The sequence below is a fragment of the Ambystoma mexicanum genome, chromosome 9, assembly GCF_040938575.1.
Source record: "Ambystoma mexicanum isolate Mex_15411 chromosome 9, UKY_AmexF1_1, whole genome shotgun sequence".
Taxonomy (NCBI): domain Eukaryota; kingdom Metazoa; phylum Chordata; class Amphibia; order Caudata; family Ambystomatidae; genus Ambystoma; species Ambystoma mexicanum.
The window spans coordinates 997,666,018-997,684,280 of NC_090931.1; the positions used below are offsets into that span (position 1 = coordinate 997,666,018).

The 18,263-nt window shown below is 45.2% G+C and overlaps 1 protein-coding gene across 2 annotated transcripts in view; it reads right to left on the reverse strand.

Annotated features, from left to right (window-relative positions):
• OLA1 (Obg like ATPase 1) overlaps nt 1-18,263 on the reverse strand; it is a 1,322,767-nt gene that overhangs the window by 470,538 nt on the left and 833,966 nt on the right. For both annotated transcript variants that reach the window (XM_069616238.1, XM_069616237.1), the window contains 2 exons: nt 12,012-12,092; nt 11,702-11,799 (listed from right to left, as the gene is read on the reverse strand). In XM_069616238.1, coding sequence (XP_069472339.1) covers nt 11,702-11,799; nt 12,012-12,092 — 179 coding nt within the window. The remainder of the gene's footprint in view (nt 1-11,701; nt 11,800-12,011; nt 12,093-18,263) is intronic.

The window sequence follows — 18,263 nt, forward strand, 5'->3', positions numbered from 1 at the left end:
GGTAAGAGGTGGAGCCCCCGCCGAAACCCCTCGAAGACCGGCTAGACTGCCAGCCTGAAGAACAAAAGGACTGCTGTCGTTGCTGTAGAGCGCCCAGGGCACGTGCTGTCTCTGTGTCCACCTTGATGGCTTGGAGGGATTCATCCACAGCTTTTCCAAACAGGTTGTCCACGTCAAAGAGCATGTCTAAAACCCATGTGTGGACCTCCTGCCAAAAGTTGGTGGCCCTGAGCTAGCCACGACGTTGAAGGCAGACGCCGTTTCCCATCTGGTGGAACCCCGCATCCGCAATGTCCATGGCCACCGTGATGGCATGATCCGATGCCACCTCGCCTTCTTGAAGGAGTTCCAAGGCCTCAACACACTTGTCGTCGGGGAGGAAGTCCAGGAGCTGAGCTAGCTTAAATCCCAGCTCCCGGTCTTATCTGGCTACGATGGCGAGGGGGTTGGCCGGCTTGATCGTGGATGCCGCATAGTAGATCACCTTCCTACCCATCGAGTCCAATTTCTTCCCCTCCCTGTCCAGAGGGGTCGATGAAGTGGAAGATGTTGAGCCCGACAATTTCTTCCTGCCGGCCGCTGAGACCACAGAGTCTGGCGACGGTTGAGACCGGAGGCACTTGTGTGCAGAGTCCGGCACCCTGTACTTCTCCAGCCGTTCACTCTTCACTGGGGCTGTGGCAGGATTCTTCAACAGAGCCAGCCCTTCGTCCCAAACATTGTCCAGTAGAGGGACAGAGAGGAGGGATCTTCCTCTTTGCCGATACAAGAAGGCTTTCTTCTTCTTTCTCTCCGGCGTGAGCGGGAAAAGCATTGATGCTCGAGAGATCATAGCGTGGAACGATCTCATCTCGTCCGGAGGACAGGCTCTGGGCAGAGGCGACGGGCGGTACCCCATCCCACAGTCATCCGTGCCAGTCGTCGCTGTGTCCGATTCTGTCTCCCTTGGGGGAAGGAATGGGCTGCGGGGAGGACGGAGAAGGGTGGCATGAAGGCATCAGGTGCCTCCTCCTTTTCTTGGTCGGTGGTTTCCCCCGATGGCAACGGGGCAACCGGCACTGGTGCCGAGGGACTGGCGGATGGCGGGATCGACTGAATCGTCCTCGGCAACTCGGACACCGAGTGAGGGCCGAGATGATATCTAGTGCAAAGTTTCTAGGGGCCTCTGGGGAGTATGCAAGAGGCCAGGGCCTCCGTCATCCTGGGGTCCCTCGACATCGCCTTCATCAACGGTATCCTCATCATGCTCGCCATCGCCCCCGTCGTGGGGCGAGTCCCCGTCGTTATCGCCCTCTAGGACGTATGGATGGAACTGGCCTCGTCGTCCTCTTCAGCTGAAGAAATGTCCGTTCTCTGAAGAACTTAGATCCATGCCCCGTCTTTAGGTCCAGAGGGGTCGGCCTCGGGCTGAGGTCCGCCATCGTCTTCTCCGGCATCTGATCAGAGGGCATATTCAAAACCTCCCTCCTCGGAGTAAGGTCGTTGCCAGGGCACCCTGCAGACCTGCCCCCTATGGCCTTTGAAAGCAAGCCACCACTACCTCGAGGGAGGGTGAAGATTTTCACCTGGTGCACCTGGGCCTTCACGGAGAGACGGGGGGGCCCTTGTCTTGCTTGGTCGTGCCCTTCACAGCCGAATTGGATGTCTTATCCTGTTTGGCCTTCTCCTCAGGGCCGGATCGGACCCTTTGTCTCCTTTGGCCTTCTCCTCCACGGGTAGGCCAGACACCGAACCCTACTTGGCCTTCTCCGGTCTGATTTTCTCTGGGTTCTCCCATAGCTTACCCAGGTTACCAGACTTCCTCTTGGACGAGGAACCAGAGCGTTGACTGGAGATGATGGGTGAGCAGCGACCCCGACCAAAGTGTACTCGTTGTGCTTGGCCTTGTTGGCCCCCACAGGTGGGGCACCCTCAAAGGACTTAGAAGCCCGCTCAGCTTTTCCAGATCCGGGAGAAGCATTCCACTGGGTACCACCCGGTGCAGAGGCCTTGGCCTGCAGCCACGCTTCCAAGCGTTGATGTCGGTCCCTCAACGTGCACTTAGAGAAGCCACAGCAAAATGCACAATCTTCCTCCTTGTGCGTCGGGTGCAGGCAATACAGGCACTGGGAATGCTTGTTGTCTTCCATGTATACATTCCGCAAACCGCAGTCGAAGCACAGCTTGAAGAGGGAAGGGTTGTCATCCTTTCCATCCGACATGATCCACGTGGTGTAGGCCTGAAAAATCTTCTGGAAGCCTCCAAGAAGAACACTCGACAAAAACAGTCCTTGAGGGGCGTTGAAAAGTCTGAAAAGCGTCCCTGTTAGTCAGAAAGGATGATTGATGGAGCACACAGGCTCGATTGACAGAAAAATAGAGTTTAACTCTCAAAAAGGGCAGAACACAGCAAAAACCTCGAACAGCAAAGCACGAGGACTCCCAACACTTGAACATGCGGTAAACATCTGAAAATGGCTGCCAGAGGAGGGGCTTAGGTAGAGGGCAGTCATTGGCTGGGGGGAGTATGACCCAGAGCTCAGTGATTGGTTGTTACTAGAAAGACAGTTCAGAAATGATGAAACAAACTGTTTGGTTTTTTTTACCGAGGATTTCCAGCCTAACGACTGGGAATATTCATGAGCATGTGAATCCATGCCAGACCCCATGCCGGAGAAATACATGTTAATACAATATTTCCGCGTTCATTGTAATAAAGTGCAATAGCTTGAGAAAATGCCAATAGCTGCCAGCTCACAGAAATAAAAAATCTAAAAGAAATTAATCACTTTATCCTACAAAGCCAAACTTAGTTTCTGACCGAAGGGCAAATGCGATGCTGCTGTTAAACTCAATTATTCCTAAAATGATTTGTGCTACATTATTATTTGAATAAAAACTTCCAGCCAACACTAAAGTGCGACACAGTGCATGTAAGTACGAATACTCCTAGAGAAAAACTCCCCAACATTAGGATTACTCCTTCTCGATCAAATAATTCGATAAAACTCTACAGTTTTATGGCACTCAAAAATATCTTGAGCAGAATAGAAAAACATGCATTGGCGAAAAACCATTTAATTTTCTCTTTGCGGCCCATATTAATCGCCATACTCATATTGCATGCATCTCCTCCTCATAGGCAGATAGATGGCTTTCTCAGATACAGACTACACTTGAGCAATTTCGCTTACATGCTGAGTGCAAAATCAAATATTTTTCTAGACCCGCAGCTGCTAGGCGAAATGGCGAGGGTGAGCGTCCTGGTAAGACATTGTCTAGACTGATCCTTATGGAGCACGGCCTGCAACATGTCGATGCTATACTAGGTAAAAAAGGCACGACTAAATATTCAGACCAAGACAACCCCCCTCCACATGTTCGGCTTGAACGCCTGGCAGCTGGCAAATCAGACACGAGGACCCTACTCCTCAATACCACATACTCTGACAGCTGCCCATTCAACCCGGTCCAAACTACAATTGGGGCTTGGAAAAGAATATTTTCGCCCGATTGGAGTGAAGCACCCCTACAGCGGGTCGCTCCAGTTGTGGCGATAACCTGGCTGGAGCCGACCGGGGACAGAGAGATCTGTGCTGCCTAGGGAAAATTCTGATATCAGACACTTGGGGACCTGTTCCCTTGGGGGCAACTCCTTAACACAAAGAATTGGAACAGGGGCATACGGGCACCACATCTGAGTTTCTGCAATTCTACAGGCTCTGGGAATGTTCCACCCATCGAACCCAGAGGACGAGTTCTTGGCGTATATATCTAGGCCCATGGTATGCAGCAAAGATCTGGCTACATTATATAGGATGATCTCGGACAAAGTAAAAATGCAAACACCCTCTGCCAAAACACAGTGGGAGGAGGGATCTACAAACTGATATTCTTGATGGAAATGTGTTCCTTAAAGGGGACGGTGTTGCTAAATGCCAGGTTTAAACTCATCCAATATAAAATACTGCATATACTACACTACACCCCCCGTAGACAAACGAATATACCCAGCCAACGGCGGCAAGTGCCCCGACGCCATACTGAAGACAGACCACCTACATATTTTCTTGGACTGCTATAGATTACGAGAGTTCTGGAAACATGTATTAGACTCCCTGTCACAAATAACTAATTTAGCAGTGCAGTGCTCGCCCTTGGACGCCCTGTTTGGCCTATGAAGCAGACCCCCGATAGGAGAACTAGATCCTTGTTAAATGTGGGCTGCAATATTGCCAAGTGATGTATACTTAAAAAGTGGAAGGAGGTTGCGACACCAATGGGGAAAGAATTGTTATCAGACCTGGTTTGGGTGGAGAACTGTGAAGACGTGTATATTGCTATGTTGCCGAATACTTCCAAACCGAAAGATATATGGGGCGGCATTCGAGTATACCTGGCCAGTCTCCAGGCAACCCACTGAGAATACTTCTAGGGGTGGACCCACTGAGTGTGGCCGGGCCACTGAGTAAGGGCTAAATGATAACATTGACAGAAATGTATTCACTATTGCTCCATGTGGGGTCCCTATCTACGCCAAAGGAACTTGTTGCATAAATGTAGTGACAGTTATATTTTTATTATTTTATCTCTTTTATGTGTAACTGCCAAACATCTATGTCTGCGAAGAATAAATAAAGGTTAAAAGAAAAAAAGGAAAGGGCAGTTTGGCGACAGAAGGGAAATAGGGGTGGAGGAATATGCATTCTCTAACAGGAGTAGACATATGAGACCTCCCCCCTGCTCTCCCTACTGTAAGGGCCAAAGCCTGGTCGTCGAGTCAGTCAGGTGTCGTCGACGATGGAGCTGTTCGTCGAGGGCAGTATAGCATTTGAATGGTGCTGCGGCAAAAGCGGACAGTAAAAGAAAAAAAGACGTCCATGAATAAACTTGAACTAATCAAAGGCATCAGCTAGGAAAGGAACTCCATAACTTGCGACCGACCACGATGGCGGAAATAACCTATCTGAGGGACCTTGACACATGAAGAACCACGAGTACAGTACATGTCACACTAGCAATAGTATTACCAACACATCCGGTCTACGTCTGTTTTCAAATTTCGAAAAACAAATCTTGTAATACTGCACGCCTGCCACTAGATGTCGGACTATGCAGAGTATGTGATCTAAGCAGATCCACAAGCCTCCGAAATATATAAGGGTGGGCAACTGTGACCCTCTGGTTATGGTTAAGTTGGTTTTCCAATAGGAAGAGCATTTTTAGGGAAGCTTATAGCTTTGACGTCGTTCAATCAATCTTCACCAAACTATTTTTAAAAGTATATAGAGCAAACTGAATTTTTTGTGAATGTGTTGTGAGGCTCCTATCAAGGTACACATTTACAGGGAAATGCTTTCTCTCATCTACAGCACGAACTGCTGGACGAATGTGTGCCACATTTTTGCAAGGAGTTGGCTTCTGGTAAAAAGCTGTTGGGTACCATCCCGGTCTCAGGCTCCAGGTGCATCCTGCTGGGGCCTGGGGCCTCAATACCTTCAACTCTCTCTTCCTAAATATCTTCCTTCTCGAGTTCTTTGCTCATCTGCCTCCATCTCCCTCAGGCTCAGTCGCTTCTCCAAGCAACGAGTTGGTGGTAGACCTCTTTCTTCTGCTGGGGCCTGCCTCTGGAACAGCCTCCCTGCTTCACTGAAACTTGAGGAAAACCATCTCCGGTTCCGGAAGCACCTCATGGCTTTCCTCTTTGCTTCTGCTTTCTCTGCTCCTCTCCCCTGCTGATCTGGCTGAAATTGAAACTGCACTGGTTAACGGGCTGCCCTCTGATCTCAGGCCCAGGTCCCCTCCTGCAAGTTGCACACCTGCACTCCCCCCCTGGCAACCCTTGTACTCGGGAACTGTCTCTGTATCCCTACAGCCCCCTTCCAGCACTTGACACCTGATGTCTGCACTTACCCTTGCACTTCCCACCAGCTGGCCGGACTTTATCGTCTTATTTATTTTACTGCTATCCTATGCACGTCCTCTCCCCTCCCGCACTTCTCCCCTTTCCCCCTCCCCTGCACTTGCCTGATCTCAATGTCAGCTGGCCTAGTAAGATCATTGCCTGTCTTCCCTCTGTTCCCCCTCCCTTGCCTCGTCGTGCCTTGAAACACTTGTCTATGGGCGCATTATAAATGCCATATCATATTCACAGTTGCGGCCTGCAGGCCACCAACAGGGTCAATGTGGCAACAGTGCCACTTTCTGTTTTGTGGTATAGCTTGTAAGGCCATGCCCTGGGCACAGTGGCACCCAGCTTTCGCTTGTAGCTAGGGAACATTTAGGCACAGACAATTTCCAGAGACCACACAGTATGGCCTGGATTTTCCAAGGTCAAGGGGCAAATGAGCTAGTGGAAGCCAGCACATTCACCATCACCAGTGGCCATAGCTTGTGACTTGGAGGTTTCTGGGGAATGGCTTAAGACCACGAACCTTCATGACCATGTTCAAATAGCAATCGCTGGGCAAAGTGGTCATGGGTGGCTTGCCAGTTCCCAGGGCAGGGTGAAAGTACATGCCACGGGCAACGTTTGCACTATACAAGGCTGCAGACCATGCCCAATGGGCACTGTAGATGTGATACTGTAGATCATGAAAACATTTCCTTAAAGAGAAGTTATGGTTAAGTAAAACTAAAAAACTAAATTCAGTGAAAAAGCTTTGTTAAACAGAAAAGACAACCATAAATCTACCTCTGCCATGCACTGCAAAAGACTTCTCCAAAACAATCAGAAAAAACATGCATGAACCCACGGGTCTCACAAAATACGGGGAACAAAAAAGTCCATACTGGTCAACTTAAGTTGATAGACATCTTAAGAGAAAGTCCAATCAGACTAATGATTTTCCATGTCATGCAGCACAAGGGGAGGCACAGGCATCATGATTAGTGAAATCTTTCGACTATGGCAAGAATTTTGGAAATTGAACCAGGTCCTAGAATCAACCCATTCTAAACTGAATTTCTTTTAAATTATTCACAATTTTTGTCAGCTTTATTAAATTGGAAAGATTATACTCCAGAACTTAGAATTTGTTCTCACAGCATACAAAGGAAGTAATCCCGAGGAACATCTTACATACCAAGTGTTAGAAATAGATGCCGTTCCCATTTCATTTTAAACAGGGAAATAGTACACACAACAACTCCTCTGTCTCAATTAAGATCCGAGCATTTGGGAAAAATCAGAACAGAATACATAACTGTTTTATGTTCGAAATATGAGCTAATGCACATTCCTGTGTTCGCATCACAAGGCTGAAATTTACAGGACGATGGCTCAGAAACAAAGAAGGAGTCGGACATGCTATTTTTAAGATGAAAGCCAAATAATGTAAAATAGGAGTTAACCAATGATGAAAAGCTGTAAATTAAAGGGGAACCACTCAAAAAAAAAACCCTTTGCCTGCCTAGACCTTCATACTACAGGTCCCTGTGCCACAATGCTAACCGTCCAAGAGAGGATAAAATACCTTATTATGAGAGCAGCAGTAAAGGATCACTCCAGGCACTGCTTCCAACGTACTTGTTTTACCCCCACTCTCAGTAGCGGACCATCTGATTTATTCATTTCAAATACCAGAACTACTTTACTAAGTTATCAGAACAATGAAAGATTCTATGAACTGCAGCAGATGGAGAAGGCCTGCTTTTAAACCTAGTGCTCTGAGAAAAAAGAGCCCTTCTAACTCACCTCAGCTTCTCACTGCAGCATTGGAAAGGCACTGCTGGGTTGGGCTACATCTTGTTCGCTCTTTTATTCTTGCGAGGAACATTGACATTTTCTCTCTCTCTGCAGTTTTTCTCCTTTGGCCAACAATTTTCTCCATCTTCCACAACACAAGACTCAATTCACCCACTTTCTAAGTATCCATCCTCTCTGCCCTTCTTTCTCTGCTTGGCCATCTCTGGCCATGCTTCCTTCTCTTTTGTTACCTCCAGTCTCATCTTCCTCTTTATGCTCCCATTACATTAAACTGTACATGTGTACGTCGGAGTCCACCCCACTCTAAATCTATATCTCTCCTTGACTGCCCCTCTATCCCTATTCCCCTTAAATATCCTCTCTCGCAAGCTTTCCATTTCTTTTCATGTCCTCCCACTGTTTGTTTCTATTTTTCCATCTCACACTTTCTTTCTGTTCCTTGCTCCCGTCACCCTTTGGTGCGGTTTCTAATAGTGAGAGGTGTGTGCAAGGTGTCTCACTGCCTAATGCAGTCTAGGTGCACATGCGTGTATGTGAGATTAGCTGTGTCTACCTTCATGTCTTTGCAGCCAGGCAACGATCATCTTTCCCAAACCTAGCGCATGCAACCAAGTGCTACTAGACTTTTAAGCAAGCGATGGAATGAGCCGATTTGCCACGTATAATGTCATAAATGGTCGGATAACAACGGCCCATATCTTCCCAATAATTCTGCCAAGCCATCTCACGTAGCTGGGCAAGCACAAGATTAAGCAGTAGAAACATTCACCAGGAAGGCAATTAGGCAGAGTTTGCAGGCTCCTCCATCCGCTTTCTGTCCTGCAGTGTCACCATGGGTCTCTTCATTCAGTGGTATGGTGCAAGAAATTATGCTTAGGTTGGACTTGCAGAGACTCAACCATGCACAGAATGTTTGAGGCAACTGAAAGACGTCAAGGACCATTACACAAGTGCTGCTAACTTAGCTGCTGGTTCAGCTTTTGTTATCAAACACATTACTCAACATTGTTAAAATCAGTCAGCTGCTGCAAGGACCTTATTCAGTTTTGTTATGCTCCACAAGGGACATTTACCAATTCAAACACACGATCGGCACATTCGTCAGTGTTTGTTTATTAACTACAATTAAAAAAACAAGCGTTATCCACGCCAAAATGAGCGCGTTTTGACCATTTAAATGCGGATTCATTTTCAACAGTGTATTCAATAATACAAAGACCTGGTGTCTATCATCGGGAGTTCCTCCAACCTTGCTAGCTACATCATGACAGACAATAAAACCCCTACCTTATTGAGATTTTTACAATATGTCTCTCCCTGCCCCGCACAACGCCAGTGCCCCAATCAGCCCCTCCCCACAACGCCAAAGTCCTTTCAGTCTTCGACGCGTATACAGGGACTTCTGTATTTAGACGGACTGGCCCAGGAAAGTTCAACAACGCACCTGGCAGTAGAAAGAGCAGCAGGAAGTTAGCGAACTTGTAGCGCCAACCAACTTGATCTCTGTCAAATTGAAAGGGCATAAATTCCCAATGTCCTCATAGCAAAAAGATACATTTTTCATTACACCAAAAACTGTTTTGCAATAAAGAGGCAAAGTGGCTGAAAGAAGGCAATGCCAATCTCTCGGGCTTCAGCAGATACCATTCCCCGCAAAGCGCACGCAAAGCGTCCCACTCAAACACGTGGCAAATACTTCCGCAATCATGTTTTATGAGCGGTCGTGCACAGGGGTAGTCAGTGGCTTGCTTGAGGGTAAATAGAACCAGCAGGCGGCAGACACTGAATGGAACATAGCTATGTGGTAACCTCGTCCGAATATCATTCAACTATGCAGACTTTGATCTTTTGACTACAATTACACTAACACATACAAGCTTGCAGTTAAGAACATTTTATTTCGGGGGGGAGTGGAGGCAGTGAATGGGGAACTAAATCATTTGCAGCACCGGAAATCAGTTAATTCTTTTTTGGAGTCAGAAGACTTCTCAAATCACACTGCTCCGTCGTTTTCTGAGAAATTAAAACGAGGAGTAATGCATACCAGGGATTGTTTCAAATTGTCTATAACCATACCGTCATCACAACTGGTTTGTTGAAAGAGAAGTGCAGAGATTGGTGCCTGCGGCAGCAGAATCTCGAGCTGGCGTCTCCCAAGCAGGCAGACTACCATTATGGCATTTACAGTACAATGAACTCTACCTGTAATCACCCAAACACAGGTGTGAGGATCTCTTATGGACAAGGAAATTGACTCATTGCTTCAGGTAAAAACTTTGAAGTCTACTGTTACTGCGCGCATGGGGGAGCTCGGCATTCACTGCCCGAATTAGTTTAAGATTTATGTTTGCTTGGGTCAAACAATACATTGATGTTACATTCCATTCAGATGGGACAGCTTCAATGCATAAAAAAATACACGAAAATGAATGCAGAGCTGAATGCAAGCAATGTGAAGGAAAATCCTTTTCTGAAACACTGGAAAACGTTATAAACAAGACCCGAATAAATATAAAATTGCAAGATTAAAGTGACCCTTCCGGTTAAAAGTAATACCACAGAACTTATTCTATCTATTAGATTGACACATCTGATATTAATGAATATTTTGGTCTTAAATGTATGAAAGTTTATGTTTCAGTTTAAAGCATTCTCATGCTTTGGTATCATGTGGAAATAGAAAATGGTAATGGGAAATTTAAATTGTGCATACAAGTACTTAACGAAGCACAGGGGAAAAACACACTCGGGAAGTGAAGACTTGACAGCGTTTTCATTTGAATGCTTTTACTTTGCTTGGCTTAAGTGGTGAACAACGTATGCAATACTTTGATACACACACAGCAATAATGAAAAACAGACCAAAATAAAAAAAAAACTCGCCACAATGTTTACCAAATGCGGTATAATATACTCAAAATTATGATGTGCGTGCTAGTCAAACATTAAGCAACAATTCTTTTAAAAAGACAGTTGAACTTTATTCTGTTTTTTTCTCCCTTTCATAGTGCTTCCGCCCCTCTAAGGCACCTTCAAAGTATAGAAGAAAAACCAGAGACAAGGGGAGGAACACCAGAGGTAACGAGATTAAAAGATGGAACATGGCAAGACAATGTTTGAAATCTTTGCCTTAGTATTATATTTATATTTCGATAAGTATATGTGAAGCCATCTAAACACAATCTAAACATTTTTTTTCAATCACATTTGCTATTGTTGAGAAGGCCCGGTTAGTATGAGAGCATAACTTTTGACGTATTTTGTGTTTAAAGGAGCAGTCACTTTTTATTCGACTGTGTGTAAAATGCAAGACACATGCTTAAGAAATAAGGAAGCGTCCATCTAGAGAAGGCATGTGTCTTTAATACTCACATTTAAAGTGAAAGGGGTGCAGCCCACATTAAATAGTCTTGAAGAAGTGATTTCTTAGAGACACATGCAGTGTCTGGTGTGGTGTACTGAGGCTCAGGTTAGTATGATCTACTCACAGGGCTCTGAGAAGAATCGTCAGCTCAATGGTGATCAAAATACAAATAGGTTAGTCTTCCACTCAGTTTCAAAAGCAGAGAATGTGTATTTCCATTTCCACCAGGCCTGCCTGCATGCATTCATTAATTCTGAAAACTGTATCGGTCAATATGGATTCTCAAGAGCAAAAGCATGAGCCCGCAAACCCTAACAAAAATTATACTCAGCCACCAAGCGTTCTTGCGGTATGGAAATACCACCCATTTCGGGCGCCGTAGGAAAGTAAATTGAAAGACAAGGCGACTGAATTCTAAAACAAAAAATGTGTGCATGCTCAAGGAATTTGCTTGCAAGTGGTTCTTAGTGGGGGACTAAAGGTTGGTTTGGTCAGGGCTTCAAGCTTGCTGGCACGTTCACCAAAATATACCATCTTGACCTCTTTAAGCAAACCATCATAAATGGGATTTGCAACATGGAAGGGTGCAGAGCGCTTCATCGTTCAAATCGTGCCACACTCGAGGAACACTGCGATTCATGCCCACTTACCATTTGTTTTTCTTTCGGATGTAGTCCTTTTCTGAAAGGTTGACCAAGTAGATCATTGGTTTTGATGTCAGAAGCAAATGCTTATTTAACACTTCGATCTGAAAGACGCAAAGAAGAAAGATAGAGGAAGTGAAAAGGGGATTAAAAAAGTTCCAATGCTAATGTTTTTCGTGATTTTCGGATAATGTTTCAGAAACCCACCCTATCAAAGGAACGATTTTTGTTGTATGGACATTTCCTTCATGGAGGAAAGCAGGTAAAAAGGCTCAACAAAACAAGTCTCGAGAAAGAGCCAGTAATAGCATCGTACCTCTTTGTCATTCCAGTCATGACAAAAGCGGATGTGTTTCTTTTCATCCATTAACCAGGTTTTGACTTTGCACATTATGTCCTAAAGAGAAAGAAGAAGCAATGAACAAAGTCGTTAGAGTGACCAAAATTCCAGTGAGCTATTTCCGGCAAACCACATATTCACCTGTCGAAACACCCTGAAGTGCAGATTGCACAAACATGTCGTGACACTAATGTTTCGCGTACAATGTGGGAATGGCAATAGGGAAAAAAAAGCAGGAAACACTGCGGTTGGCGTTAATATCAGTGACATGCCGTATTTTACTTTTCGTCGAAAGGGGGAGATTAGAAAGATCAAACCCACACAGTATTTTACTGTTGCGCCGCTGCATCAAAGATGCTACACAACAATTCATCACAGAGGCCGATTTCACCTACAGCATCAAATTAAGATCATTAATTATCAGATAGATGGGAGGAGACGGGCGAGAATTGATTCTACAAATGATTGCACAAGAAACTGAGCCCATCATTGATGATTCACCCTTCCTCAAATTAAATTCAACTTGTCCAATCGCCTTTGATTCGGCATTAATTTTTTTGAAAACACCTTCTTCCCGCCTCCCAAAAATACATTCATGAAACCCGCCAAAGCCTCCATTACACAATGGCAAGAGGCTTGCACTGGTGACCTCCAACCAGCTGCATTCACTAGCAGAACATCGCACTCGGCAGGAAATCTAAAGGCCTTTTAGTTAGCATGCTAGTGTGCATTCAGGAGGAGTAACTGCAGGGAGAGCCCAAAGCGCTTTGTTTCTCTGGCCTTTCTTTGCAGAAAGATTAATCATCTGTGAAATGGAAACGGCAAACAGCAAGTGACACAAACTGAACCCTGGGAGCCTTTCCTCATCAGCTGTGTGCTGCTGAAGCTGAAAGCTGCATGTGGCAAGGCTCTCGTTACAGGCAGGTGTTAATAAATGGCGCCTGGGTCATGGGGGTCACACTCGCCTCTTCCAGAAGTAGTGAATTTTAGTCGGCTTTGTTTTGGCGGCGGGCGGGGGGCCCGGTGAATAGGTACATACTTTAAATTCGAGGATTAAATTATGTCCTTTGTTCACCAGTTACCACGTATCAAAAGCAATTACATTTTTTTCCAGACAATGTCTATATTATCAGTATTTGTTCTTTTTGAGTGAGCCGTGAGCCTCGTTCTGTACAGCGTTAAACCTCTAATGGCACTAAAAATAACCTCACTATTTATTACCTCACTTTTCAACTCTTTCAGTTGCACTCCGGGAAAAATATCAGAATAAGCCATTTTAAGTCCACGGATACCGATTTAAACCCCTCCAGGAACAAGACTCCCCACCGATTTTAACAAGGAAGGGGAGAGCTGAAAACTTTTAATGAAATCTAACATGTGCTGCCTAAGAATAATCACTTTTACTCTAGCGATAACTGATTTTCACTCATAAATGTTTTAAAAGTGGCTAATGTAACACCATTTCCTACAAGGAGAAGATCAAAGTGCTATATTACAAATGCATTATGATTAAAAAAGCACTGTGCAGCCTTGCTATTAACTGTTCTCTAAACCCTAAAAGGCTTCCCATAGATCTCACTTGGCACTGCATATACAACCTTTGACAAGTAATGTAGACCATTTTTATTCATTGCCTAAAATTGTAGGCAATTATGTGCGTCACACTGGCCACCTGCAAATTCTGAATGCCTGCTCTAGTTGTCAGTGCAAAAAACGAATGTCGGAGGGGATTAATCTAGGGGGAGAGCGTCCTCTTTAATAGCTCCAGCAGGTGAAATGGCCCAGCTGGTTACTGCAATGAGTGGCCAGAACAGCTTATGTGGAGACATGCAAGATTTCATAGAAAAAAACAGCAGCACCATTCCCTTTGCACGATCTCCCGTGTTTTTACAGTTTTTAAAGCAAAGGTGCCATCGGGAGACTCAAAAGATTTTAGCTGAACATGCTTTTTGAAGCTAGATGAACTACTGCTGTATTGTTGATTTTAATAAAATAAAATATGCAAGTAACTTGTTTATTTCGTGAAGGAATGTTTGATCAAGAAATTCCTCTTTACAAAAGTAAAATTCACATGTGGCATAAGCCCATCGCTCACCTCCTTGCAGCAGAAAAACAATCATTGATGAACAAATATTAGTATATGCTGGAAAGATTACAAATGTACAGCTCGATTTACCCTCGACCTTCATTCACTACCATCTGTTTTTGCATATTCTTTAAGCCACTCGATTCCTCCAAAAAGGTAATTATCAAGAATATGGGAGCTAATATGAACTACAATTAACCAAATCGGATTTATTCCTAAATACATAACAAACCCGTCATAAGTAACATTAGCAATTCGCTCAAGTGCCATCAGCATACTTCAAAAGATCTAATGTATCCCACACATTCAATGTATTTTACCTTCAAAAAGCAATGCATAAGGTAAGCTGCATCACCTAACGTGATGTACTTTCAGGCCTTGCAAATACTTTAATATACCAGTAGTCCTGCAGGAATAAGTACTTAGTTTACTTAATCGACCCCAAAAACATTTACTTACCCTAATGTAAGGTACAAAGCCCCAAAATGTCGAAAAACATTGTTTGCTTTAATTTTGATGCCCAGTAAAAAATGCCATGCCAGAGTCAGGAAAAAGTTACCAGGTTGGTTGCAGCAACGTAGGCCAGTCTAGCCATGTTCAAGACTTATGTTTCCATGATCAGTGTTATGCGACTAGACTTGACTGCTTTGCTTAAGACAGTTTGGTTACACTTTATGCCTATAGCATGGCATTTGTTACTGGCCATCATGGTTAAAGCAAACATGATAGGATATTTTTTTTCCTGTTTTAATGTTGTGAAAGAAATAAAATGCCTATTTTTTGTAAATCTTCCTGCCCGATGACAGTTCTTTTTCCTTTTGCAATACTGTGCCCAGCAGTGCCCATCTGAAGAGCAGTACAACACACTCCTTTCTTTGTGGTCGTTAACATGATATATTTGCTTTAACATTGAAGTGCAGTAAAAAGAAATGCCATGGCGAGGCATAAAACGTAACCAGGCAGGCTGCAGCAATGCAGTCCAGTCTACCCACGCAACAACACTTAAGCCACAGCTTCAGCCAAAAGCCTTCTGCCAATGATTTCCCCCTTTAGCCACTAGTGTCCAATTGGTAAACAGTTCCCCACTAGGGAGAAGTTACCCATCAGCCAGAAGTTCCTACCCAGCCAGTAGAGCTCGCCTCACCAATAAGTAGTGGGGTTGCCCCCGCAGGTAATACTATTCAGTCCACCCTCTGCCCTACCTAACAGCCGATGCTGTTATTGCCTCGGTGAAGGTCTCTTTCATGGCCAATGCGTCCAGCTTTTGCGCATGTTTGCTTTGTTGCCTCATCTGACCGAAAAGTGGGGCCTTCAGCCTTTGGCTCTCCAGATATCTTGGACTACAACACAGTTCATAACTAGCGAGGATATTTAATGATGAGGTATAATGGGAGATATAATCAAAACATCTGGATAACTGCTGTCACAGACCCCCGGCTTAAAGCATCACCAGTCTTCACTTAGAGAAGAAGCCAAAAGGCACCATCAGGAGCCTTTTGCTGTGTTCAACATTCTACTGGGACGAGTTTTAGATATTCTTAGGGAAAGACCAGCCGTAATTCACAGATGTTTAACAGAGGAACCGAGAAGATGGTAATGTCCCAATAGGTATAGCGACACCAGTTTTTACGAGTGCTTTGCTGCGGCATTTTTGCTGAAAAAAACTTTTTAAAATTTTTGGGGGGTGGGCTTAGGCATATAAAGGGTTGGGGGGATCGGGAATGAAAAAAAAATAAGTAAATGATGGGGGGCTTGTGGGGAAACCCCCACCCTCAGAAATGATGAAAACAAATAGCGAAAAGTTTTTTCCGGCAACAATACAGCAGCAAAATACCCGTTGTAAAAACGGGTGTCGATGAAATGACAGAACCGTTCCAGTGACTTGAGGAGCATCAGGGACAAACACTATAAAAGCAAGAACATGTTTGTGCATCCTTAGGATTAATTATAAAGACATTTTCAAATAAAATTACTACTGAAAAGGACAGGGTTTAAAAAAACCCTATCGTCTGGAAGGACCTGTTGCGAATAGTTCACATGAATGAGTGTTACATTTTGTTTACATATGCATATGTGATATTCGATTTCTTTGATTTTCACAAATATTTAGTAGAAAATCGTTTTTGGTCTTCGATTGGTTAAGTTTTCTTACCTGGTAAAGTTAGATGCGATGTTCCGACGGCGTATTCCACATCTATGACAGAAATCACCACAGCTGTGCTGCTTCAGAAATTCTTTTCGCGTTGGTGTCCTGCGTTGATGACGTCGATACGCTGTCCCTCGAGGGCCTCCGTTGAGCCGACATCACCGGATGTTAGAAGTAGGACGCACAACGCCCATAGCCTCAGTTGTAGTTTTTTCCCCAGAACGTGTGGCACTAACCTTCTGCCAGAATGACTACAGAAAGCCTTGCGGAAACATAAGCTGCAATCGCATAAGAAATTCTGTAGAAGGGCAGGCTGGGAGGGTTTGATGTGGAATACGTCGTCGGAACATCCCATCAAAAGAACGTAACCAGGTAAGAAAGTAACTTGTTCTTCGCGGGCATTGGTTCCTCCGACGTATTCCACATCTATAACAGACTCCCAAAGCAGTACCAAAGTTTGGAGGTGGGAAAAGAATTTAGAATTTTAGAATGCCCAATCAAATTGCAGAATAGAGGACCGCCTTGCCAAAGGCCAAATCTTGTCCATGGATAGAATCCAGGGAGTAGTACTTTACAAAAGTATGGACAGAGGCCCATGTGGCTGCTTCACAAATGTTGCGAATGGGAACACCCCTTTGCAGAGAAGTGGAGGCAGCCACACCCCTAGTAGAATGGGCCCGCAAGCCTACCGGAGGGTCCTTACCAGCCAAACGGTAACATTCAGAGATTGTCAAGATAATTCATCTGGACAAGGTCTGTTTAGTAACCGCTTGACCCAAACGCCTTCCAGCATATCCTACAAAGAGCTGATCGTCCGCTCTGACCCGGGACATGCGTGAGATGTAGAAACTTAAAGCTCTCCTAGGATCCAACCTATGGAGCCTCTCCTCTTCCTTACCAGGATGCGGAGGAGGATAGAACACCGGAAGAATTACCTTCTGGCTCAAATGAAATTCCGACACAACCTTCAGAAGAAAAGAAGGACGAACCCTAAGGACAACCCTGTCCTTATGGAACACAGTGAAAGGTGGCTTGGCGGATAGTGCCTGCAACTCACTCACTGTACGAGCGAAAGCAACCGCAACTAAAAATACAGTCTTAAATGACAACAGTCTCAATGGACAAGAATGTAAGGGCTCAAACGGAACTCCCATCAGGAACTTTAAAACTAAGTTCAAATCCCAACCGGGCACCTGGAAAGGTGACGGTGGAAACACATTAGTTAGCCCTTTCAGAAACTGAGAAATCAAAGGAATCTTAAAATAACACTCCTCAGGCGAGCGCTTAAATATGGACAGCGCTGCCAGGTAACCCTTAATGGTACCCACTTGCAGGCCCTTGTGGGCTAACGAAAGCAAAAAAGAGAACCACAGGAATGGCACATGAAAAAGGATCCACATTCTGTACCCTGCACCAGTCGCAGAACTTTCTCCAACGACAACGGTACAGGGACTTTGTTGCGGGCCATCTGGCCGAAAGCAACACCTCCATCACGTCTTCAGGGAGGTCCCAACCCTGTACCTCAACCTTTCAGATACCAGGAATGAAGGCTGAGAGACTTGCCCTCTGGATGGAGAACCCGACCCCCCTCCCGTGAGAGCAGATCGTCTCGGTAGGGAAACCGACTTGGAGGGCAGATGGACATGTCTAGAAGGTCCGGGTACCATGCTCTCCTGGCCCATGCCGGAGCAATGACGATCATTCAGGAACCGAACCTCTGTAACCTCCACAGCACTTGGGGAATGATGGGGACTGGAGGAAACGTGTCCAGCAGTGGGAAGGACCACTCCACTACGAATGCGTCCCCTAAGGCTCCTCTTACGAGGAAACTCCAGCAAGCAGAATCTCTCGCACTTCTGGTTGACACTGGTGACAAAAAGATCCACCTGTGGGGTCCCCCAAAGGGCGGAGATTTCCAAAAGAACTTCCTGAGCCAGCTCCCACTCGTGAGAGACCGTGCTCTGCCTGCTCAGAGCGTCCGCCGCCTCGTTTTCGT